We start from the raw sequence: 25303 nt of genomic DNA on the forward strand, positions 1-25303 counted from the left end.
CAAATGTTCCTGTCCCCCAAAATAATTGAAATATTTAACCCTCATGCATCATCGGGTACATTTTTTTTGTCCATTTTGCTAAAATATTCCTTTTCATCTAGCTGTTATTTTGGCTGCGTTAGCACATGTGGTACATTTTTTAAATTATTTTTTTGTCTCTCTACACAAGTTTGAAATAAAAAAATTTAAAAAATATATTCTAATAGGTCAACAGCACTGTGAAAAAAAACTACTACCCTCTTGAGTCATTAAGGACAAAAATATCCAAATTAAATAAATAAATAAAAAATCCTACATAAATCTCTTAAACCACTTCAGCACTTTTCGAAACCACCAAAATATTCAATAATTTTTACGATTTTAACCTCTTAAATGCCAGCTTCATTACTTTTTTTCTGCACTCGGAAAAAACCCACAAAACATTAGCTATTTACCGTTAAACTAATGTTGGGATCAGCTAGTTGATGGCTATGACACATAAACTTGGGAAACGAGTCAAACTGACCCAAAGGACAAAAAAAGTGTAAAATAATAAAAGTGATGGGCAGGTTAAATAAACAAAGTTTGCAAAATTATCACTTAAGTATCGATGCAAACATTGGTATCGACGTGGATTGATGATTGGATCGATCCGCCCATCACAACCAGGCGGACACCGCGGTGCATGCTGGGTGACACCGAGGCAGGGGTAGCAGGGTAGCAGGACCAGTAGCCGGCGGACTCAACCTTCACCTCGGCTTCACTTCCAGCCGCCCCCCCGCTGTCTCTTAGGCGGCCGCAGCGGACACCGTGTGGACAGCCCCGTCTTCAACCGAGTCATGGCCATCGGCGGACATCATCCCACGGTTAGCTCGGCTCTTTCTCTACGAATCTGAGGCACCTGCTGTCAGCCGGAGGAACAAGCTAAACAAGCTAAAGCTAAAGAAGCTAAAGGGGCTAAAGCTGCGTAGTTAGCTCCGGTAGCTGACTTGTTTCTGACTTCTACCTGGAGACTTTCCAGCTGTTTTTTTTTAGCTGGGAGAGTTTAGCCCTGTTCTTAGGGGATTAAATTTACCTGGGACGTCCCGTGTTTCAGATATTACCCCCTCTACGTCTGTGTGTGTGTCTTCTGATATAAACAAACTAAATGTGTTTTACTCTTAATTTACTCCGTAGTTATGTCTCTGCTACTTTCCGCCTCATTCCACTGCATGGTTGAGGACAATTTACACTTTTTAATTAGTTTGAGAATCATAACGGATAATAATTAAATATAAAACATAAATATTTTCGATGCTGTTGATCCCGGGGAAGAAATGACCTGTCAGTATTTAAATCAGCTCCACCTATACACACGAACACATTAATGCTTTGATTTAACGATTTCATCCGTTTAAATGGGCGAATAGTTCAGATATACTTCACTTTCCATCCTTACATCTCTCCATACTTTAATTCAAAGAACATCCTTCACGATTCTTAAGAGACAAGAGGCAGAAATATACCACGGATCAAACAAAAGTCTCAAAAAAGTAAAAACTCACCCCTAAGTCGCAGAGATGCAGATTCACACTGGACCAGTTTTATCTCAGGGCGTCTGTATTTGATCAGAAATCACATGGATGATTATCACAGGATTAGGATCACAGACATTACTACAAACTACTAGATGTCCTCAGGTAGAACTACTCCTGTGTGAATGGGGCTTTTGTTGTAGCAGCTCGGTGAAGCTAAGCTCATAGCAGCTAATTTATGTTCCTCTTCAGATAAACCGGTTCCCACCAACACCCCACACCTCGTTACATTCTCAGAGTGACAGCAAAGACTCATGATACTAGCATCTAGCTTCCATCCAGGTGATGTTAGCTCAGCTACTAGCCTCATCCTGGTGGATAACACTCATGCTAACCAGGCTAACCATGCTAACAGGGCTGTGGAGGATGATCAGCTGAGAGAAGCTCAGTAAACAAACAAACCTTCAGCTCATCTGAACCTCAGTCGGCCACTAAACTTTTTCGATTAATCATGTGGTTAACTGATAAATAATAAACCTTTATCTCAACATAATTGTGACGTATAAGTTTTATGTTTTTTTTTTGTTTTGTTTTTTTTACACCTTCAGCCAGTAGTAAAAAATTAAAAGTATTAAAAATATATAAGTATATTTGTACAACTGAGAAAGAAAATAAAAGAAATGATCAAATGTGAACTTAAAAGGGGGGTAGCTCTTGTATTTATTTATGTTTGGTTTCATACATTTACATTATTTCGACTGTGTCAGTGAAGTGCCAAATAGTGTAACTTAAAAGTCCAGTTAAGGCTCATAGGTGGTTTATTCTTCCTCCCAGGTAACAGCAGGTCTTCGTAGCCGTCTGAGGTTCTCTGAGTAGCCGGTAGGAGACCCGGTTCAACCCTGCACAGATTCTAAATCTGGACTGGGTGAGCTGGAGGAGTCGTGAGAGGGACGTCAGGATGAACCAGCTGGACTGGTTGGATTCTCCCACAGGAACCAGCGGAGTTTAACAATTAAATATTTACTTTAGTGTGAAATGAGCGTAGCTGAGACAAAGCTGAAACGCACGGAGGAAAGGACCCTTTGAAGGTCTTTACTGGGGACGTAAGGTCTGTTCTGGGCGAGGCCTGACAGAGGAAAATAAATCTGTGTGAGGAGTTTTTGGGCCCTGAGGTTATGTAGTAAACACTGGTGACTCTTTTATTCTCGTCCGTGTCTGTCTCAGGTGTAGCCTGGAGGAGTCGTAGATTTCCAGAGCGTCATGGAGCCAGATGTGATCCGCATGTACTCGTCCTCTCCCCCGCCGATGGAGGACGCCGCAGAGGAAGAGGATGACGAGTTCGGAGACTTCGGCACCTTCGCCAGCGTCCCCACTAGCGTCAGCTTCACGGAGTTCGACACCCCGACCACCTTCAACCAGTCGGAGGCGCTGGCCGCCACCTCCCCGCCTGAGCTCATCAACAACAGAGGGGGGGTGGTGGCGTTCAACCACAGCTCCTCCAACGGCACCCACGAGCTGTCCAAGGCGAACGGCGTCCTGAGCGGCAGTCCCTCGGACAGAACTGATATCAAAAAGGTCCTGTCCAGCTCCGTGGACATCTCGGCGCCGGTCGACTGTAACGGCGGAGGCACAGAGGTGCTGACTAACGGGTTCGCAACCTTTGACATTCAGGGAAGCCCCTCCTCACAGAATTCTGTCCACTCTCTCACAAAAGAAACGTCCACCGAGGACATGGGCGACGTCCCAGAGGACGATTTCGCAGACTTTGCTGCTTTTTCCAATGCAGGAGGACACCTCAGCCAGAGGGAGGACTCGAATAGTCCCACAGCGTCGGCCGTCCCCCACGACGAGGACTCTAACGTTGAGCGGGGATACACCTCAGAGGAAAATAACAGGGACACGAACAGAACCGGACCCGACACGTCCGGCGACGAGACCCCGGATGGCCCATGCAGCACGGACCAGGGTTCTCGACAAAGGGACTCAGTTTGCACTAACGAACCTCTAACTCCGAATGGGCTGGACGCACCTGACAAAGACGAGTCCAAAGAGGACGTGTCTGCCAGCGCTGACGTCGACGCTGGGCTGGTGGACGAGGAAAAGGGCTCCGGGAATGACACTGAGACGGAGACGGAGACGGAGACGTCGCTGGGGCGGCCGCTGTCGACCGACGCCCTGGAGGAGTATGGAGATGTGAGCACCACGGGCTCAGCGCCGTCTCCGCCCCTCCATGGGGACACGGCAACCCCGCCCGCCGATGAAGACGACGAGGACTTCGGGGACTTCGGAGACGCCGGCGCGTTCGGCGGTCAGGGCTTCGCAGACTTTGACCAAGCGGACGTCCAGCAGGACCAGAGTTCGGCTCCCGCTCAGGACGCGTCAGACGCCGAGCAGGACGACGACTTTGGAGACTTCAACTCCCCCAAGTTTCACGCCCGAGGAAACGAGGGGGAGGACGAAGAGAAGTTTGCCGACTTCCCAGTCAGCGACAGCTTCGGGAACTTTAGCTCGGCTGGAGGCGGCGAGGCCGATGCCGGGTGGAGTGCCTTCGGAGAGCAGCAGCAGCAGCAGCAGCAGCAGGACGCGGAGGTGGAGGGGGAATCCTGGGCGGCGTTCACAGATAAGAGCGTTGCTGCTCCTGCAGAAAGGAGCGAGGAAGACGACGAGGACGAAGACTGGCATGAAAGTGAGGTCGCTGCAGTCAGCGAGGAAACCAGCAGGACTGACAGACAAACGGTAAGCAGCACAGAAATGGTTCAAACCGAAACAGGAAGGTCCCACATTTTGATTGGATGAATAAACAACGATGTCTTGATTAAAAAAAACTGCGGAACGGTTTCTTTGGTAGAAAGTGTAAAACTGATCATTATTATAACAATTAAAACTCTGACAGAATCCACGTCTGAAACTAAACCAAGGTCAAATCTTCACTGATCCTCTGGTCGTCCATGTCTCTGCAGAGGACAGTTGTTCTATAGTGGATGTCCCAGACTCTGGTTGCCTAGGTAACCTTCATATAAACATGTGGGTGAGTGGGCGGAGCTAGCTCTTCTTCTGTTTGAAAAGAAAATACCGTAACAAACCACCTTAACAACAACACCAGCTAATCTAACCTAATTTAGCCTAAACAAGCAAAAAAAAAAAATGCTAAAATTAGACTAAACAATGTGTAACTTTAATAAACTAACTTAAACATAAACACCTAAACTAGCCAGCTTCAGTTTAATTATACTCTGGAGTCCAGAGTATGATTTGTTCTTTATCTTTAAAACTGTTCACCTCTTTGCCTTGTTTGTTTTCATTCTTTTCAGCTCAACCTCACATGTGTGACTTTACAGTTAGTTTCACATTTTGACCAAAAACAAAATCCCAGAAGGAGAAAATTTGAGTTTTTCTGTGAAAACAAACATGTTTAACTGTTATTTTTGTAAAATGTAAATTTAAACTGTACATTTCAAAAGCTCATGAACAAATTTAGCAAACAACAAAGTTATTTCCAGCTATTTATGTTAAAATGCACAACTATTTAGGACCGTTTCCAAAACTATCAGGTGTCCCAATGAGTATTAACGTCTAAATGTCCCAAATCTGTCCCATCTATAGACTCCATAGACTGAATATAGAGCCTCTCACACAACTTTTCCCTCTTCCTTAGCAACCATTGAGACATAATTTCCTGATTGGTTGCTGGGATGCATTTTCCCACCAATGGGACAGAAGGATTTTTTTTGTTTGCTAGTATTTGAAGCTGGCTAGTTGTCTCCTCTTGGTGTTTTCCTTTTCACTGTTTCTCCGCGCACCAAACACGATAACGATATTCAGGAAAAAGCCTAAATAATTACTTTAATTTATTTCCAACATGTAAAAAGCAAACAAAATAATCATACAGGAATGGATATAATGGACATAAATAACACAAAATGAAACTAGGACTAAACACCTAGAACTAAACAGAAATTGCATTTATTTGTCTTAATAAATGTCCTATTATTCATTAAGTATGAATATTTTCATAACCTCTTTGCATTAAAACAAAGGTAAACCTTTGGAATTGTCGTTATTTACAAGTTAATACGGTGTTGTGTTACTGGTCCGGCTCCCTTGAGATCAACCTGATTGCGGCCTTGAACTAAAACGAGTTTGACCAGTTCAGTTAAATTGGATGAAAAGTCCCATGCGCCAAGAGCTGAGTCTCTGTTTCTATTAATCATCAACTGTCCTGTAATAATGAGCAAAATCTTCTGATATGAAGCAGATTAAAGGCGTCAGGTGTCAGGCTCCGCCCCCTGAAACTCACTGAACCCTGTTACGACCCGTACAAACAAACCACCAGACGTTTACCTGAAGGAAACGCTGTCCACCACTTCCTGTTGATCTGATTGGTCATCTGGCCACCAATCAGAGGGCTCCCTACCATTTCTCAATTCACGTTGTACATTACTCTTGCTAAGTCATTCAAACAACATCCATGTGAGGGTTCATTGCCACAGAAAAAGAAGAGCTACTATTACCTGGAAGGCTAGGGAGCGAGGGACAGCTACTGTTAGCTGGGAGGCTCCGGAGAGTTACTATTAATAAAGAATTGGTAAGATTAACTGAGGAGGTTCAGAGAGACATTTATACGACTCGTGTTCAGTGAAATTTCAGAAAAAGTTTCAGTCGCCATTGTCCCTCTGTGCTATAAAAGTACCTTAACTTACCAACCATGACAGAGGAAAGGTAGCGGCCACCTGATCACCTGACCAACGAAAGGTAAATGAACCATGCTCCTTGGAGCGTTGGGTGAACCCAGACGAGCTCGCTCCACCCGCACACTGGATATATTCATATGTTCTGATCATCCAGAGCCTGGGACGTCCACTAGAGACATACAGAGACGAGGAGAAAATCAGTGTAGTTTTCGTTAGTGGGACATTAAAGAACAATTAACTGGTCAAAGAAGAAACCACCAGATTGATCTCAATTTCCTCCAGCTCTCCAGGTGAGTACCGGGCTGTAAACCTGTGACCTTCAGGTGGACAAGTTTCAAATGTCTATCAACACTTATGGGGTGACAACAGACATCAAACTAATAGAATGCAATAAAATAAAAATAAAAGGCAAAATCAATAAGCTTACATTCATGTTGTCCGGATAGGTTTTTCTTTTAGCGTTATCCATTTCATTCAAAAAAGACCTAAATGAGTCACAACGTCCGTTTCCCTTTAACAGTACGTCAACCTCTCCATTCCAAGACGCGTCATCAGCTCCTTCTTCTATATTAAATGTGATGTATCATTGATGTTGTTTCTGCAGGCATCCCTGTCCCTGTCTGTCCGTTTGGAGAAGCTGTTTCAGAGCAGCTTCCCTCCGACAGACGTCCCTCCACTGGAGGACGCCGTGTTGTCCCTGAAGATCCTCCTGGAGCCTCCGGAGGATGAGCCACAGTCTGGAACCGAGGCCCAGAGGAGGTGAGAGTTTCATCAGATGGGGTTTCACGAACCTAGACATGTCCTCTGGTCTCTGACTGCGTCCCATTGGTCGGTTTCAGGTGTGGACGTGGAGGCGTGTGGACACAGCTCCAGGACATCCACGAGGCCTTTGGCCTCCGGTATCAGTGGGGGGGCTCTCACTGCAACAAAGCTCTTCTCTGCTGCCTGGGCATCGACACTAGAAACATCGTAAGTTTGTGTTGATGCCGTTACATCCTGGTACTTAACAGAGAAAAGGAATGTTATAGCGAGACGGATTAGCTAGAGAGGCTAGGAAGAGCTACTGTTAACTAGGGAGGCTAGGAAGAGGTACTGTTAACTAGGGAGGGTAGGAAGAGGTACTGTTAGCTGAGAAGCTAGGAACATTTACTGCTAGTTGGGAGGCTAGGAAGAACTGTTGTTAGCTAGGGAGCTTGGGAAGGAATACTGTAAGCTAGGGAGCTTACCAAGAGCTACTGTTAGCTAGGGAGGCTAGGAAGAAGTACTGTTAGCTGGAGAGAATAGGAAGAGCTAGTGTTAGCTAGTGAGCTTAGGAAGAGCTACTGTTAACTAGGGAAGTTAGGAAGAGCTACTGTTAGCTAGGGAATCTAGGAAGAGGTACTGTTAGCTGGAAGGCTAGGAAAGGCTACTGTTAGCTAGGGAGGTTAGGAAGCGCTACTGTTAGCTAGGGAGTTTAGGAAGGAATACGGTAAGCTAGGGAGCCTAGGAGGAGCTACTGTTAGCTGGGAGTCTATGAAAAGCTACTTATTAGCAAGGAGAATAGGGAGAGGCCCTGTTAGTAGAAAGTCATGGAAGAGCACATGTTGGTAGGAAGAGTTCAACTGTTGAAGAGCACTAGAAAGCACTACTGTTAGCTAGGGAGGCTAGGAAGAGCTACTATTAGCCTGGGAGGCTCGGAAGCACTACTGTTAGCTAGGTAGGCTAGGAAGAGCTACTGTTAGCTCAGAGGTTAGGTAGGGCTACTGATTAGCAAGGAGGTAAGGAAGAGTCACTGTTAGTGGAAAGGCTAGGAAGAGCAAATCTTAGCTAGGAAGAGCTACTATTATCCTGGGTGGCTAGGAAGCTCTACTGTGGGGGGTAGGAAGAGGTACTGTTAGCAGGGAGGCTAGGAAAAGTTACTCTTAGCTAGGGAGGCAAGGAGAAGCTAGTAGTAGATAGGGAAGTTAGGAAAAGCTACTGTTAGCTAGGGAGACTAGGAAGAGCTACTTTTAGCTATGGAGGCTAGCTACTATTAGCTTGGGAGGCTAGGACAAGCTACTGTGAGCTAGGTTGGCTAAGAAGAGTTACTGTTTGCTAGGGAGATAACGGAAGTGTTTTTTTTTAAATTTCACTTACCGTAACGTGATCAGATTTCTCAAATAAATCGGCTATGGGACATCATCAGCTTGTTTATTTATCGTGAGATGGCAAGTCCTCATGGTGGGAATTGTTTTTGGGGACAAATTTTGTACGATAAGTTCCTATCACATCCAGCTTTTCATGTGTAACCCGTTGGACATCAGGACTTCCCATTTGACGTTTGCATCCTCAATAATCAGAAGTTTTCTCCGCCTGCAGCTGTTCACAGGTCAGAAGAAGCAGCCGGTCATCGTGCCCATGTACGCTGCTGGTCTGGTGAGTTTTTAACGATGCTGGACGATCACTGACGTAGCTCCACTTATTAAACGAACCCATCGGCTGACGACTCCTCGTCTGTGCGCTGATTGCAGGGGATGCTGGAACCCACCAAAGAGCCCGTGAAGCCCGTCTCTGCAGCAGAGATGATTGCTTCCATCGGCCAAGCACCTCCGCTGGTTCCAGAGAAAAGCTCCTGTCCTCCAGACACAGTCCAGGTTTGGAGCTCGGGCTCAGTCAGTGGATTTAGTTTTCAGTAGTGATCAGATTATTCACAGGGACGCTTTGGATTAATTTTGATTAAGTCTCAAGTTGTTTTGTTGAAACTGTTGAAGGTGTTTAATCAGCAGGTTAAGTGCAGAATATTCCCTTCTTTCTTGAGTCTGATTGCTCATGCAAAATGAAACGTAATTCATATAGATTTAAAATGAATGATATTTAATCTCTTCCTAGCCTTCCTGCTAACAGTAGCTCTTCCTCGCCTCCCAGCTAACAGTAGCTCCTTCTACCCTCCCTAGCTAACAGTAGCTCTTCCTAGCTTCCCTAGCTAACAGTAGCTCTTCATAGCCTCCCTGCTAATCAGTAGCTCTTCCTAGTCTCCCAGCTAACAGTAGCTCTTCATAGCCTCCCTGCTAATCAGTAGCTCTTCCTAGTCTCCCAGCTAACAGTAGCACTTCCTAGCCTCCCTAGCTAACAGTAGCACTTCCTAGCCTCCCTAGCTAACAGTAGCTCCTTCTACCCTCCCTAGCTAACAGTAGCTCTTCCTAGCTTCCCTAGCTAACAGTAGCTCTTCATAGCCTCCCTGCTAATCAGTAGCTCTTCCTAGTCTCCCAGCTAACAGTAGCACTTCCTAGCCTCCCTAGCTAACAGTAGCACTTCCTAGCCTCCCTAGCTAACAGTAGCTCCTTCTACCCTCCCTAGCTACAGTAGCTCTTCCTAGTTCTAGCTAACAGTAGCTCTTCATAGCCTCCCTGCTAATCAGTAGCTCTTCCTAGTCTCCCAGCTAACTGTAGCTCTTCCTAGTCTCCCAGCTAACAGTAGCACTTCCTAGCCTCCCTAGCTAACAGTAGCGCTCCCTGGCCTACCAGTTAACAGTAGCTCTTCCTAGCGTCCCTGCTTACAGAAGCTTTTCCTAGCCTCCCAGCTAACAGTAGGTCTTCCTAGCCTCCCAGCTAACAGTAGGTCTTCCTCGCCTCCCAGCTAACAGTAGCTCCTTCTACCCTCCCTAGCTAACAGTAGCACTTCCTAGCCTCCCTAGCTAACAGTAGCTCTCCCTGGCCTACCAGTTAAGAGTAGCTCTTCCTAGCGTCGCTGCTTACAGAAGCTTTTCCTAGCCTCCCAGCTAACAGTAGCTCTTCCTAGCCTCGATGCTAACAGTAGCTCTTCCTACCCTCCCTAGCTAACAGTAGCTCTTCCTAGCCTCTCTAGCTAACTGTACCTCTTCCTAGCCTTCCTGCTAACAGGAAGATAAAAATTAGATAAAAAATAAAATTTAATCGTTTTATTGTTTGACAGCGCTAGTTTTCAGTTTTCTCACATCCCTTCTCTCTCTCTCTCCTCCTCTCCAGCAGGAGGCGCTCCCACCCGTCCAGTTTGACTGGAGCAGCAGTGGCCTTACGAACCCTCTGGACGGTAGGAGATCTCCGAACCCTCTTCTCTGGTCGTTCTCTTGCTCTCTCCGCCATGTCGCGTTTCCTCATATCTGCTGTCTGTAGCCACTTCCTGTCACTCGCAGCCAATCAGACGTCAGGAAAACAAACTCACGTATGAAACGGGTTCCTGAAACATCAGCAGGAGCGGATTTCTGCGATGTATTGAATACGACTATTTCTTAAAGCAATTCTTACCTAACTGGTGTTTTTACACTTTTCTTTTCTAATCTTAAAATCTCATAATAAGCGTGTGACTCACTAGAATGTGAAAGAAATTCACCGTCCAGGTCAGCATTCAATTCTCACACATTTCTGATAAGAGTCTGACCAATAATTTTGTTAAAAAATGATTTTCCCTTCTATTTGATATCACTGTCGCCTCTCTGGTATAGACAGAGTGAATTATTTGTGACTATCTATGCAGTCAAAAGAAAAATAAATACTATTGAAGCTAAACCTCTGAAAGGGGCTAAAATTAGATACAGCTTCTCAAAATGTTCCTAATGTAATGAACGTTACCAGGACAGTTGCAGCGCATAAAGAAGTTACAAAAATGCGTTGTGTGACGGTAAACAAACAGACGCTAAAGTGCTACGATAACGATAATAATGTTAATGGTAGCTGGTCAGACTGCCAAGGTAACTGAACATTATGAGGATATTTTATTTTATACTACATAAACAATTGAATTTTATTTAATTAATGTTCTCACTTACCGGTGCTTGTGAATCTGACTCTACGTTCACTTTCCCACCACATGCTTCAGTGGAGGTCAAAGGTCAGGCAGTGGGAGGCAGAGTTGTTCATGTTCAGATTTTTACTAAGTGCTATGCAACGTGCCAGAAAGGTAAGAACTGCTTCCGCCACATGGTTGTTCAGGTTCATGGTGGCTCAACTCATCGATTCTTCTAAACGACGCGTGACGAGCGAGCTGAGACTGTGACGAACGTTGACCAGGAATCATGGAGAGGAAAAATAAATCTAAACCAGATGAAAAGGATGAATCAGGAATCGATTTCTGCCAGTGAACCTGGACAAGCATAGTGGTGTTTTAGCCTAGCGTGGTTTCTAGGCTAACTCCAAAGCTCAGAGGGAATGTGCAGAAAAGCATTAGTGTCGCCATTAGCATCAGTTCTAGAAAGCGTCAATGCTTTACCTGCTATGCTAACCCTTACCCGCACTTTATGCTTCTGCATTAACTTGTTGCAGGGATTAGCTCCGTAAACGACGCGCACCTTCCCAGAAATATAACAACGCTTTGCAGCGACACAGACAATAAGTGATTGGTCCTCCTGGTAGTAGCGTGTTTCTACTTTAGTATTTCCGGCTGCTTCTCCATCTCCGCGATTTTCTAATTGATTGTTTTGGATCAATGAAGAATCTGTGAAGTTAACTGAGGAGGTTCGGGAGATAAAAACGTTTGTATGGCTCATGTTCGGCGAAAGATGTTAAGCATTGTTGAAAGTGAAGCAGGAGGTCGAAACTAAAATGAACCCGACTGATAAAAGAGACACACCGCCGCCTAGTGTTGCGGAGCGAAACAGACAATCCCAGACAGCGACCAGACTGCTAAGCTGTGAGTCTGGTTGCGTTGCCGTGGCAACGACATGGCTGCTCTGTCATCGTCGGTAGAAACAGTCGAACCTGTAGCAACAACTCTCTCTGATCACTGACTCTACTGCATGCCTCTCTCTCTCTCTCTCTCTCTCTCTCTCGCCCGTCCCGGCAGCGAGTGGAGGCTCTTCTCTGTTAAACCTCGATTTCTTTGGTCCAGTAGAAGATTCAGGCTCCAGCTCCTCCTCCATCCCAGGTCAGCAGCTGCTCTTTCTCCTCATCCTCCTGCTCCTTTTCCTCTTGTTCCTCCTCCTCTTTTTCTTCATCTTCTTCCGCCTCTGTCCTCCTCTTCCTTCCAACTCTTACTAATTAATCTAATCAATCTTCTAAAGACATATTGCCGTCCTTCCTGTTAATTTTGTCAGCCAATCACACGCCCCCTGTCAGAGGCCCCGCCCCCCCAATCTTGCCGTTCATACAGTCAGTAATAAAGTGAGAGTGGCGTTCATCTTCCTGGTCTCGGTTTCAGGCGTCGACCCCGAGCTCTTTGAGTTGACGACCGCCAAGATGGACGCTGGCGGCTCCGGCAGCCGTGTCGCCGACGCCTTCGCCCGCCTGATGTCCACCATGGAGAAGACCAGCACCTCCACCAGGTCGGGTTTCATGGCCAGAGTCGTGTGTTTCCTGGGAGAAACAGTCACATGATAATTTTTTTTTGTTTGTTTGTGCTTTCTGACAGGAAGCCGAGGAAAGACGAGAATCTGAGTGAGGAGGCGTCCAAAGTGATCGCGGCGCTGCCCGACTTGTCCTTCATGCAGGCTAAGGTGTTGATGTTCCCCGCTACGCTAACGCCGCTCGGCTCGCAGTCCACATCTGACTGAAGCCCCTCCCCCTCCTTCCACTGACTCCACCCTTTTTTTTCCATACATATATGTTAAAATTAACATTTTTTTTTTGTTCTTTTTTCAGTTTTTCTAAATAAAGCGAAGCATTTATGATCAGGGGAAGCAGCTCGGCGTTAACAGGATAAATAATTAATTTACAGAGGAAGCTTTAGAAGAGTCACCGTGTATATAATCAGGGATTTAACGTTTATTTTCCCTTTTAACCTAATGATTTTTCGTCTGTGTTGGTGGGTTCATGTCTGTGAAGGAAACACTGGCTGAAGCTCTTTGAATCAAACTGAAGTGGAAAATAAATAAGACAATTAATACATTTATAGACATATATAAAATCTCTCTATTATATATTTATCGACTTGAAACCACACTGCCTGCAAAATCCAGCTGAATGTTTGGTCCCGTCGCGTTTGAAGGCCTTAGTTTTCACTAAGCAGATGTTTAGCCGGTTTTCTTTAACCTGCAGCCTCATCCTGTCTTTGTCTGTTTGTCATTTATGCTTTTTAACAGAAGTTCTGACCCCAGCATTGCTGCAGCTTATTTTTTATTTTCTTTGTTCTGAGGAAACCGAACAAACGCTGGTGAATCCAGTGGGTCAGTGTTGTGTTTCCTCCTGTCTGTGTTGTTGTTTTGGGGGTAAAAACGGGACGTTTAGCTTAAAACCACTGAAAGTTTCTGAGCAGTGAAGATCGACTCACATCAGAAGGGAATCAAGGGACCAATTTCTGCTTCCATGCGTTCACCGTTCCTAACATGAAGTTTTATTTTCTTGTTGCCGCTCGTTCTTTTTATTGTTGTTGCTCATACTACTGTCGGGCCCCGTCTCCCAGGAGGATTTTGCACATTGTAAAGATGAAATGGATGTAATCATAGTTCACTGTGGCTTTAGACTGTGTACAGTTAAACTATGGACTGTAAAATGTACGGGAAAATTCCTATGGAAAAAACTGAATCACTTGAAGAGCCTGTCAAAAGGTTATCGTGCATGCCCGGGTTCTTTTCAGACTACAAGTGTGTAAATTTTACTTTTAGTGTACACAGGAAATTAAAATAATTTAAGAGAAAAACCTGTTTGTTTCGTCAGTTTTGGATGAGAAAAGTAAATTTGCTTCTGCATGTACAGAGTGCTAAGAACAAGGAGTACTGAAGACTCTTTTTTTTCAGTTATTTTACATTTATGGGGAGTGAATTAGGAAACATTTATTTGTCTCGCAGGGGGAAATTAGTTTGCAACAGCATACATAGGGGCAGAGAAATAACAAGAGTACAGAGTCCACAATATTGAAGATAAATGATAGGATAAACAGCAGGAAGGAAAGACCTTCTGTATCTTTGCTTCACACAGTGAGGGTGAAGCAGTCTGTCACTAAAGCTGCTCCTCAGGCTATGGAGATAATTTTCTGGCAAAACATGTTTCACATATTCAATATTACAACAATGTAGAAATGTTAATATTTAAATTTGTTGAGGCCTGAAGATGAAGAAAACAAATGTGAGACAAGAGGACAAAGATTATTGATTAGATTATTTCTCAATTTATTCCACAAAATAAAATTATTGAAATCCATTAAATGTAATGCAGAGCTGGCAGGGCCCAGATTAATCTGAAATGGGTCATAAACCTCAAGGACATTTAATAAAACAGCATGAATAAAATACAACGTGGAAATGCAGAAGTGAGAAGTGGGGTGGTGTTGGAGTTAAGGGTGGAGTGAGTAAGCAATTCTGAACAGGTGGGTTTTTAGTCTGGTTTTGAAAACAGGGAGACAATCAGTTTTACAGATGTCAGAGGGTAAAGAGTTACAAAGTTTGGGAGCAGAGTGGCTGAATGCTCTTTTCCCCATGGTGCTGAGGTGAACAGTGGTAATATGGAGAAGGTCAGACCGATATGGAAAGGCGAGGTTATGGATAGCCTTGAAGGTGTACAGAAGGATTTTTGAACTGAATTCTTTGTGTGACTTGGAGCCAGTGAAGTTCCTGTAGGAAATGTAGTGATGTGGTTCGGGTTTCGGTGATGATTCGTGCAACAGAGTTTTGGACCAGTTGGAGCTTATGGAGGGACTTGTGAGGGAGACTGAAGAAGAGAGAGTTTCAGTAATCCAGACAGGAGGTGACGAGACTGTGGGGTGTTTGGGGTGAGTGAGGGATGTTATTGATGTGGGATTTGAATGAAAGTGGAGTGTCAAGAATGACAGCCAAACTCTTAACCTGAGGGGAGGGGGAGACTGGGGAGCTATCGATGAGAACAGGGCAGCGGTCAACTTTGGAAAGTGTAGATAGGGTACCAATTAGTAAAAATCATTTTTATCACTTTAATTTCAGGAAGTTGGAAGTGAACCAGGATTTGATTTCAGATAAGCAGGTGGCAAGGGAGGTGGGTGGGAGTGTGGAGTTGGGTTTACTAGAGATAGAGCTGGGTGTCATCGGCGTAGCAGTTTTAGTGAATCTTAAATTTACGAAAAATAGTGGCTGCACTAAGGTCGAGGAGGATGCGCATGGAGAGTGAACCGATAACAGCTGCAATAAGGAGATCGTTAGTAATTTATATGTGGGCAGTTTCGGTGCTGTGGTGGGGCAGACACCAGACTGTAAGGTGTCATAGAGGGAGTTTTGTGTCAAGTGTGTATGTAGTTGAGTGGTGACTACTTTCTCAAGGATTTTGGACATGAAAGGTGAGTTGGAAATGGGGCGGAGATTGTTGTAGTTGTTAGGATCAGAGCCAGGTTTTTTCAGAACTGGGGTGATGGCTGCAGTTTGGGGGGTTGATGGAACAATTCCAGTGTTGAATGATGAGTAAATGATGGCAGATATGAGGATAAGTACAGTGAAGAGGCATGACTTGACCAGGGTGGTGGGGAGGGAGTCAAGATGACAGGTGGAGGGTTTAGATTTGCGGATGAGGTCAGTAATTTGAAAGTTGGCAGCCTTTAGCTTTCATTGAGCGGAGATGAGGGGTATACCCAGGCCAGCTGACAGTCTTGCCTGGGCCCGAAATGAGATAGTCTTAGATGAACTTCAAATCAAATGACAACATCAAATTTTGATCAGTGGCCAAACCATTTTTGTGTTGCTGTGGGGGGGTTCTTGACCACTATTTCAAGGACAATTAGGAAGATGGCAGAGGTACACATAGTCCAATGGGGTGGAGTTGTTCAGTGAAGCAAAGTCATTTAGCTGTTGCCAGGTTTTAGTCAAACAGAGAAAGTCAAACTTGCGATCAGTGAGTAGATCATGGATGAGGTGTCCTGTATTTGTGATTGAGCGGATGTTAAGTTCTTGGTGGGAGAGACGAGAGGGTCAAGAACAAGCTGGGGTGTGGGTGTGAAGCATGGTATGGATCGCCGGGTCCTGGTGCCGTAGTTCTCTGGTGCAGCAGGTGGAGAAGGCGGTGATGATGGAGAATTGCAGGAGCCATAGAACTGCCCGGAGGGTGGAGGAGGATGCTAAGATCCCATGGGTAAGGAGGGGAAATCGTACTTGTTCTCCAGGTGAAGATGAAAGTGGAGAGCTTGCGGTGAAATTCTCCTTTTCCTGGTACGGGCAGTGATCTGTGACCATTCCTCCTGTTGCGATGGAGTGGAACTTAATGGAGCCTCAGGTTCAGCCCGGAGCCGTGTCCAGGAGACATCAGAGACAGACACGGGGTGTGAAGGAGGTCTCCAGATGGTACAGTGGTGAGTGATGGCAGGAGAGGTGGTCGGAGCAGTGGTGTTGGGAGAGGTGGCATCAGGGACTGATGTGCCGTTGGAGTGAGGACCTGGTGGTGCGAAGACAAAGACAAAGACTACCCCAGACGAAGACGATGGTGTCCAGGAGCTTCTCAGCTTCTTGGATCTGGTACAGTGTGGAAATTCTACCCTCCAACTCCTGGATCTTTTGGGCCAGGCGCAGCTGCCATAGGCAGAAGGAGAGGAGAGTGAAGCCATGGCTGAAACAGATAGGACAACAGCCAGCAGACAGCCAACAGCACCAGACAGGATCCAACAGAGAGAAATATGGAACGAGGAGTGGACTGTGCAGTGTAGGACACTTACGCACCAGGGGCCCTTTGCACAAAACCAGGATAAGGGATTAAGCCGGGATGTGTTGGTTATCCTGGATGAACTTATCCATGACCAAGTTGCACACAAGCAGGATGGGGGAGAGTGGGATATGATTTGACAAACGTTACCATGGAGATTTATCCTGTGGAGCTAGCCTGCTCCAGACCAGGCTTAATTCCAGGATCTAGTTAATCTTATCCCTTATCTCAGTCAGCAGTCACCACAAATGGAAACCAATATTTATTCCACTGCCAACTACACATTAATATTACTGTCAACTAGACCCGCTGTCATTATTTAAACACTGACATTATTTGTGTTGGGCACAAACGCATGGCCCAACACAGGGGAGCCAGCTCATCAGGGAACGACTCAGCAGTCCACCTTCACCTGCACAGAAAGGACAGATGGTTCAAGAGAGGAGTAAAAGAAGCCATCTATGTCAAAGTGGAAAAACCTTCTCTAAACAGAGGAGGTGTACTGAGATTTAATTTACCATCTATTTACAATTCGATTTTGACTTCTGTCCCCAAGAAGTTTCAACACCATTCACACCTTGAGCCTCCAGGCTCCCATGGACAATAGCCTCGTTAGAGCTCTATTCATAGGGTAAGTAGCCTAGGCACACAGTTCCCCCCATTCAAGGACAGGTAAGTACCAGCCAATATGGAATTTAGTGACCCCAGTTTCTGGTCAAGCAAGTTTCGGGTGGGTGTTACCCACAGAGTTTTTTCCTATTTAAACCTCAATTTCCTACTAGTTTATCAGAACTGAAGAAGCTACTTGGATGAGTGGCGGAACATCTTCAAGAAATTCTACAAGTCCAGCTGACCTTATTCAACGCTTTTTTGGAATCCTCCATCTGTTTTACAAATATATATTTCTGAGCAAAAACTTGTGAATGAGACCATGTTAAAGGTGGTGATATCAAATAGAAAACACAACCCAGTACACAGCTCATGTCCTTTAATTGTAGCTCATTTTACAGTCACCACAATTTACACACAAATGTTATTCATGATGAATCCATCACTGGGTGTTACAGGGTGAAGAGTGGAGTTTCACGAATCAACAAAGTAAAAACATTAAAACTAGCAAAAGGTAAAAGTCCAACAAACATTAAATCTTAACTGAAGAATGAAGGAATGAGAACATTAATGAAAGAAAACAAGTTGATATGAACGTTTTTATCATAATTAACAATGAAATCATTTTATGGTCTCAAAGCTTCATCATTAAATGGATCAGACATTTTGATTGACAGGACAGATGATCAGAGGTACAGAGTTTTTACCACCATCATTTGTGCAGGGACTGAAGAATGGGTAAAGTTTGTCATTGAAGGAGCAGCCAGTAAAGGAGTAGATAAGAGCTGCAGTATCTACATCATGAAAGGAGACCAGACCCTCCTCATAATCCACAAACACCCCCACCTTCTCAGGACGAGGACCAAGAGAGAGACGCACTGGAGGACCAGCAAGAGCTTTGTATTCATTTCCTTTTCTCAAACATACAATCCAGTAACCATTCTGAGGTCTCAGTTTGATGTTTCCCTTCCTGTTGATTGACCCTCTGGCCACTCCTAGATCCCAGTCAGTTTTTCCTTTAACCTGAACCTGAAAGTAAAATCTACCTGAAGAGAAACTCTTCTTTCCTAAAACATTAACACAATATGAAAATCTCTCTGGGTGGTCTGGAAGTCTTTTCCACATACCACTATGAATCACTTGTTTTCCATCATCAGACAGGATGAGTGCAGGATGTGCTGTATCAGGATCCAGAGTCACATCCACTGCATACTGCTGGACCCTCTTCAGCTCAGCCTCAACCAGCTTCTTCTTGTCTTTACTGAGTGTCTCCTCCAGCTGAGTCACAGCTCTCACCACAATCCCCTCATATGATGGTGGACGGACGCTGACCTCTGTCCAGTCCTTGGTGGGTGGAGCAGCTTTCAGGGAGGAGAAGCTTTGGAGGAGGTGGAGGTGGTCTTCAGAGCGTGAGAGCTGCTTTACCTCAGAGCTCCTCTTCATCAGCTCAGAGACTTCCTGTTCCAGATGTTTGATGAAACCTTCAGCCTGTTTCTCTGTTGTTTTCTGTTTGTCTTCGATCTCCTTTATGAGCTGGTCCAGGTCTCTCTCAACAGACTCCTTCAGAGCAGTGAAGACCTGAACACCTTCTGCTTTCTGTCTGTCTGCAGCATCTTTACTCATCTTCACTGACTCTTTCATCTCCTCAATCTTCAGTCGTCTCTTCTTGATCATCTGCTGAATTTCATCCTCTGTCTTCTCCAGCTCTGCCTTCTTTCCTTCATATTCTTCTTTCAGAGGAACAACATTATGTGTCTTGTGGTTTAATACAGAGCAGAGCATGCAGACACATGCCTGGTCGGTCTTACAGAACAGTTCTAGACGTTTATCATGCTTCCTACACATCCTGTCTTCCAGGTTGTCCACAGGGTGGATAAGCTGATGTCTTTTCAGGCGTGACATTGTCAGATGAGGCTCCAGGTGAGAGTCACAGTAGGAGAGCAGACACACCAGGCAGGACTTCAGGGCCTTCAGTTTGGTTCCAGTGCAGACGTCACAGGGAACTTCTCCTGGTTTGGCAGCTTGTTGCTCTGAGCTGCTGCTGCTGGCTTTCTGTTGAGATTCATGTCTGAACTCAGCAACAATCTCACTAATGAAAGTGTTGATCTTCAGCTGAGGTCTAGTGTAAAAAATCTCTGTACAAAAGGGACACCTGTATCGATCAGTTGTATCCCAGTGTTGAGTGATGCAGCGTTTGCAGAAGTTGTGTCCACATGATGTAGTGACTGGATCAGTGAACACATCCAGACAGATGGAGCACAAAAACTGATCTTCAGATATCAGACATCGGGCAGCAGACATGTCTACACACTGACAATAAGGCATAGAGAGGTTATAGATAATTAAGAAACAAACACAGTTTAAGTAGAGATTTATTGTTATTGAACTTGAATTCTGTTCTACAGTTTAATTTAATCACATGTGAGTGGAACTTCCTGTTGGACTGAAGCTCTACGTTTTGATGCTGGTTGTTTAGCACAGTAAATATTATCAGCTGTACTCACCAGTATTTGAGTCAGATGTTGAGAAAGAACAGATGAACTCAGATAAATTTTCTTCACACAGAAACACAGAGTCACTCTGACAAACTTTGAATTTCATTTCAGTAAAGTTAAAGTTAAAGTTTAAATCTGGTCTTTCCAGTTTAGCTCCTCCTCTGACTGCAGCTCTATTTGTCACAGTTTATTTCCTGCTTCACGTGGAGGTGTGATCAGTGTAAAATGTGGTGACATTTTTCCTCAGTTTATTTCCTGGTGTGACTTTATTGCAGCTAATCACACTTCTGGTGGTTGTTGTTTTTTCTGACCTCTGCTGGACACAGAGAAAAACTACCCCAGACTTCACTTTTATTCATTTAACCTTTATTTAACCAGGAAATATCCCATTGAGATTGAGAACCTCTTTTTCAAGGGAGTCCTAGCCAAGAGGCAGCAAACACAAATTACAGTTGCGTATTTACATAAAAAGGAAACAGAACTAAACACATTGTGAGAAACAAGTGCACATAATGGAATTGACCTCAATAACGCTCAGTTTGGATTTAAAAGTGCTCAAAAAAAATTAAGTCAGTTAGTTTCCAGTCTTTCTGTAGCATATTCCAAGCATGAGGTGCAGAGTAAACAAAAGCCCTTTTACCCAACTCCGTATGAGCATAAGGGACAGAAAGCAACAACTGATTTTGAGAACGAAAAGAATGAGGTGCAGCATTTCTCAAAGTAACTAAAGTGCAAATGTACGAATGCAGCAGTCCCAACATTGCCTTATAAATGAATTAACGACGACAAACTCTTAGAGCCTGATTTACTTTAATCCCAAATAAGGACCTTATAGATTGTGCGTGCTGTTGGTTTGCGGGTTGTGGGTCATCTTATAAGATTGCATGAGCAATTGACAACAGTTGCAAAAGTAGATACCGTTCTATTTAAATGAGGATTTTTAGCCTTCTATCTCTTTTCACCTGACAGAATAAGGCAGAGCAGACTGAATGAAAGCACAAAATGAAATTTTAAGAATTGGAAGCGTTAGTGCAAGAGGCAAATAAACATATTTTGGACTTAGTGCAAAGAAATATTAACATACCCAGGAGAACTCAAGAAGTACTGACACCAAAAGAATTAAGGTAACATGTAATGCTCTATATATCCACCTCGCATAATACACCTAACACACAGACTGCACCAAGAAACAATGATGGTGAATATACTACAGAGAATCCTCTACCATAAACAAATGGAACTGGAAACTTTTGATTACACGGAGCACAACACAACAGATCTCAATACAGACATAGATACTGATAATAACTTATTATTTCACATAATGACAGTATGAAAACAATATTAATTCCGTGGGTAAACTGTCAATAATACAGTTAAATAACAGAAGTATGTGTAAAAAATTAGATTATATAAACGAGTAACTGAAACTATTCACTCATCCCTTCAGTATCATTCAGTTTAGTTTGACTGAACGCTAGAACAGGAGAACAGGAAGTAAATCCAAGTTCAGTGAAACATGTAGATATTTGTTAGCATCCCTGCTAATAAACCACTACCCCTAACACCAACCAATGAGGATGATGGTCTGCTCCAGATTATTTTATTCCATCCTTCTAGTGTTGTAGAAAACAACAGATAAAACTCTAGAAGTGTCAGAGATGACCATGTGTATTCAGATTCCTAGTTAAGCTAACAAATGCTAACATTGCCATTGCTGTTGTTTAAAGTTTGTCAATTCCCCTGAACACATCCATCTGATACTTTTCTTTGGTGCATTGAGAACAAGTCAACACATGGCGGCCATCTTTATGTACAGTCTGTTGTCAGGTGCAGTTTACTCATTTTGTTAGCTAGCTGGATGGCTAACTACAAAAGAAGTGACCTAAAACAGCGTCCCATCTAGGAAACATTCTTTAGAGCTAAAGGGGTCATATGGTATATATATTATAACTTTTTATGATGTTTTATCAAGTTCACTTTTCTTTTTAAAGTTACTCAGGTCAAAATTTGAAGTAATATTTCTAATGGACTATTCTTCACTCATTCTTTGGATCATTAAATTATTTCATTAATCAGCTGTACATCTAAGAAAAGGTATGTTTGTTTTCTATTTCTGTTCAATAAAGTTGAGTTGTTGTTCGATCAGAGTGACTCTGGAACTTCAGAACCAAAATCTAAGGAAGATGAACTCAGGTGGAGTAACCAGCCTGGGATACCTGGCCGTACTGAGCCTACACAAGTTACACATCCAGGTATTTGGACTGAACTTGGTCACATGGTCATATGGTCCTGTGGACTGGACCAGAACAAGAGACTGATGAAAGCTTCTTCTACTTGACCTACCTGCTTCTGTGAGGGAGGAAGACAAATTGCTTCAAATGACGATCAAACCTCAATCTGTTTTTTAAAATATTTCTGAGCAAAAACTAGTGAATGAAACCATGTTAAAGGTGATGACACCAGAAATAAACATAGTTTACACAGCCCAGTACACAGTCCTTGGCCTTTAATTGGAGCTTATTTTGCAATCATCACAATTTACACACGAGTGCTTTTCAGGATGGATCTGGGGTGAAGAGTTTCATGAATCAACAGTTCAAAACCAGTTCAAAAACCAACAGTTCGAAAAAGGTTTTACCATAATTCACAATAACATGTTTTTATTCCAACATAATCAGTTTGTACCGTATCTCTCTAATCCATTGATATCTTTGCAATCTCAGCTGTACCAGTATTGTAGTATTAAAGCATATGTGTACAGAGTGTGAATCAAGAGTGAAGATCAATAAGTTCATTCATTGATCTCAAAGCTTCATCATTAAATGGATCAGACAGTTTGACTGACAGGACAGATGATCAGAGGTGCAGAGTTTTTACCACCATCATTTGTGCAGGGACTGAAGTATGGATAAAGTTTGTCAGTGAAGGAGCAGCCAGTAAAGGAGTAGATAAGAGCTGCAGTATCTACATCATGAAAGGAGACCAGACCCTCCTCATAATCCACAAACACCTCCACCTTCTCAGGACGAGAACCAAGAGAGAGACGCACTGGACGACTAGTATTGGCTGTATACTTATTTCCATTTCTCAAACTTAGAGACCAGAAACCATTCTTAGGACTTGCTATAATGTCTCCCTTCCTGTTGACTGACTCTCGGGCCACTCCTAGATCCCAGTCAGTTTTTCCTTTAACCTGAACCTGAAAGTAAAATCTGCCTGAAGAGAAACTCTTCTTTCCTAAAACACTAACACAATATGAAAATCTCTCTGGGTTGTCTGGAAGATTTTTCCTCTCATCACCACAATGAACTTGTTTTCCATCATCAGACAGGATGAGTGCAGGATGTGCTGTATCAGGATCTAGAGTCACATCCACTGCATACTGCTGGACCCTCTTCAGCTCAGCCTCAACCAGCTTCTTCATGTCTTTACTGAGTGTCTCCTCCAGCTGAGTCACAGCTCTCCCCACAGTCCCCTCATATGATGGTGGATGGACGCTGACCTCTGTCCAGTCCTTGGTAGGTGGAGCATCTTTCAGGAGAGAAGAGCTTTGGAGGAGGTGGAGGTGTCTTCAGAGCATGAGAGCTGCTTTACCTCAGAGCTCCTCTTCATCAGCTCAGAGACTTCCTGTTCCAGATCTTTGATGAAACTTCAGCCTGTTCTCTGTTGTTTTCTGTTTGTCTTCGATCTCCTTTATGAGCTGGTCCAGGCTCTCTCTCAACAGACTCCTTCAGAGCATGAAGACCTGAACACCTTCTGCTTTCTGTCTGTCTGCAGCATTCTTTACTCATCTTCACTGACTCTTTCATCCCTCAATCTTCAGTCGTCTCTTCTGGATCATCTGCTGAATTTCATCCTCTGTCTTCCCCAGCTCTGCTTCTTTCCTTCATATTCTTCTTTCAGAGGAACAACATCATGTGTCTTGTGGTCTAAAACAGGGCAGAGCAGGCAGACACATGTCTGGTCAGTCTTACAGAACAGCTCCAGAGGTTTATCGTGCTTCCTACACATCCTGTCTTCCAGGTTGTCCACAGGTTGGATCAGCTGATGTGTTTTCAGGCGTGACGTTGTCAGATGAGGCTCCAGGTGAAAGTCACAGTAGGAGAGCAGACACACCAGGCAGGACTTCAGGGCCTTCAGTTTGGTCCCAATGCAGACGTCACAGGGAACTTCTCCTGGTTTGGCAGCTTGTTGCTCTGAGTTGCTGCTGCTGGCTTTCTGTTGAGCTTCATGTCTGAACTCAGCAACAATCTCACGTATGAAAGTGTTGATCTTCAGCTGAGGTCTAGTGTCAAAAATCTCTTTACACAGTGGACACTGGAACGTGACATTATGATCCCAGTGTTGAGTAATGCAGTGTTTGCAGAAGTTGTGTCCACATGATGTAGTGACTGGATCAGTGAACAGATCCAGACAGATGGAGCACAGAAACTGATCTTCAGATCTCAGAGAGCTGGCAGCAGACATGTCTACACACTGACAACAAGAGAAAAAGAGAGAAAAACACAGTTAAAGTAGAGATTTATTGATTACTGATAAGTTATTGAACTTCTAAAGAAACATGCCGAGTCAGTGTGAAGTGGAAAGAGTGGAACTTCCTGTTGGACTGAAGCTCTAAGTTTTGATGCTGGTTGTTGAAACACAGTAAATATTATAAGCTGTACTCACCAGTATTTGAGTCAAATGTTGAGAAAGAACAGATGAACCCAGTTGAGTTTTCTTCAGACAGAAACCAAGAGTATACTGGACTACAGCTCTGCCGTCGCTCTGACAAACTTTGACTTTCACGTCAGGAAAGTGACGTTTAATCTGGTCGTTACACTTTGAACTCTCATGCTTCAGTATCAGATGGGATCAGTTTTAAAATGCACTGACATTTTTACTTATTTTATTTCCTGGTATGATTTTATTGCAGCTCGTAAAAAGATTGTAAATGTGTTTTTCAGTCCTTATCAGCTCCATCAGAGTTCAAACTCCTCTGATGGTTGTTGTCTTTTCTTACCTCTGCTGGATATAGAGAAGAACTACACCAGACTTCACTTTTATTAACAACAACCACAAACTCTGAAAGCTTTTCTGAACACACTGACTCTTTTGTAAACTCACATTCAGTTTGAATCATTGTTTCTCTAGGAAGATCAAATGCGTTCTTCAGATCAGGTTACATTACTCTTGTGGTGACTTTGTATATTGAGTGCTGTGTATTGGGTACGCGCTGTTCTTGCCATGAAACGAGACGCTAGGACTCATGCCAAGAATAAAACAGGAAGTTTCAATAGAAGATCCTTCCAGGCAAAGAGTTTGAAGTCTTCACAGGGAATCAAGTTGAAGAGCTTGTAACTCTGTTGCAATGAGTTCCACGTTGTCGAGGCAGAGTAAGAAAATGACAGTCTGTCAAGCTCTGTATGGATTAAGGAAACAGTGAGAGTGACATAAATAGTGAAGAGAGTGAGTCCTAAGACAGAACCTTGTGGAACACTCTTAGCAACATC

General features: G+C 43.9%; 3 protein-coding genes across 7 annotated transcripts; 1 reads left to right on the top strand and 2 right to left on the bottom strand.

Moving 5' to 3' along the window:
• Positions 1-654: 654 nt before the first annotated feature.
• Positions 655-13750, top strand: aftpha (aftiphilin a). Of its 5 annotated transcripts, XM_047578386.1 has the most exons (11): positions 655-845; positions 2328-2601; positions 2718-4229; positions 6789-6943; positions 7024-7153; positions 8522-8578; positions 8674-8796; positions 10147-10210; positions 11960-12040; positions 12314-12437; positions 12524-13750. In XM_047578386.1, exons 3-11 carry the CDS (start codon positions 2754-2756, stop codon positions 12663-12665), a joined length of 2352 nt encoding a protein of 783 aa, XP_047434342.1. In that variant the 5' UTR covers positions 655-845; positions 2328-2601; positions 2718-2753; the 3' UTR covers positions 12666-13750. The 5 variants fall into 5 exon arrangements, with proteins under 5 accessions (XP_047434342.1, XP_047434341.1, XP_047434343.1 ...); XM_047578385.1 differs by lacking the exon at positions 2328-2601 and having other exon boundaries at positions 656-845; XM_047578387.1 differs by lacking the exon at positions 2328-2601 and having other exon boundaries at positions 656-845; positions 10150-10210.
• Positions 13751-17696: 3946 nt separating this feature from the next.
• LOC125004047 (zinc finger protein RFP-like) lies at positions 17697-19654 on the bottom strand. The gene has a single exon (XM_047578397.1). The coding sequence runs from the start codon at positions 19636-19638 to the stop codon at positions 17971-17973; it is 1668 nt and encodes a 555-aa protein (XP_047434353.1). The 5' UTR covers positions 19639-19654; the 3' UTR covers positions 17697-17970.
• Positions 19655-19818: 164 nt separating this feature from the next.
• Positions 19819-24618, bottom strand: LOC125003924 (zinc-binding protein A33-like). Its single transcript, XM_047578192.1, has 3 exons — positions 24480-24618; positions 23689-24287; positions 19819-23359 (listed from the first exon to the last, which is right to left on the bottom strand). The coding sequence occupies exons 2-3, from the start codon at positions 24276-24278 to the stop codon at positions 22639-22641; spliced, it is 1311 nt and encodes a 436-aa protein (XP_047434148.1). The 5' UTR covers positions 24279-24287; positions 24480-24618; the 3' UTR covers positions 19819-22638.
• Positions 24619-25303: the final 685 nt, after the last annotated feature.

Source organism: Mugil cephalus, chromosome 2 (genome assembly GCF_022458985.1).
Source record: "Mugil cephalus isolate CIBA_MC_2020 chromosome 2, CIBA_Mcephalus_1.1, whole genome shotgun sequence".
NCBI lineage: Eukaryota > Metazoa > Chordata > Actinopteri > Mugiliformes > Mugilidae > Mugil > Mugil cephalus.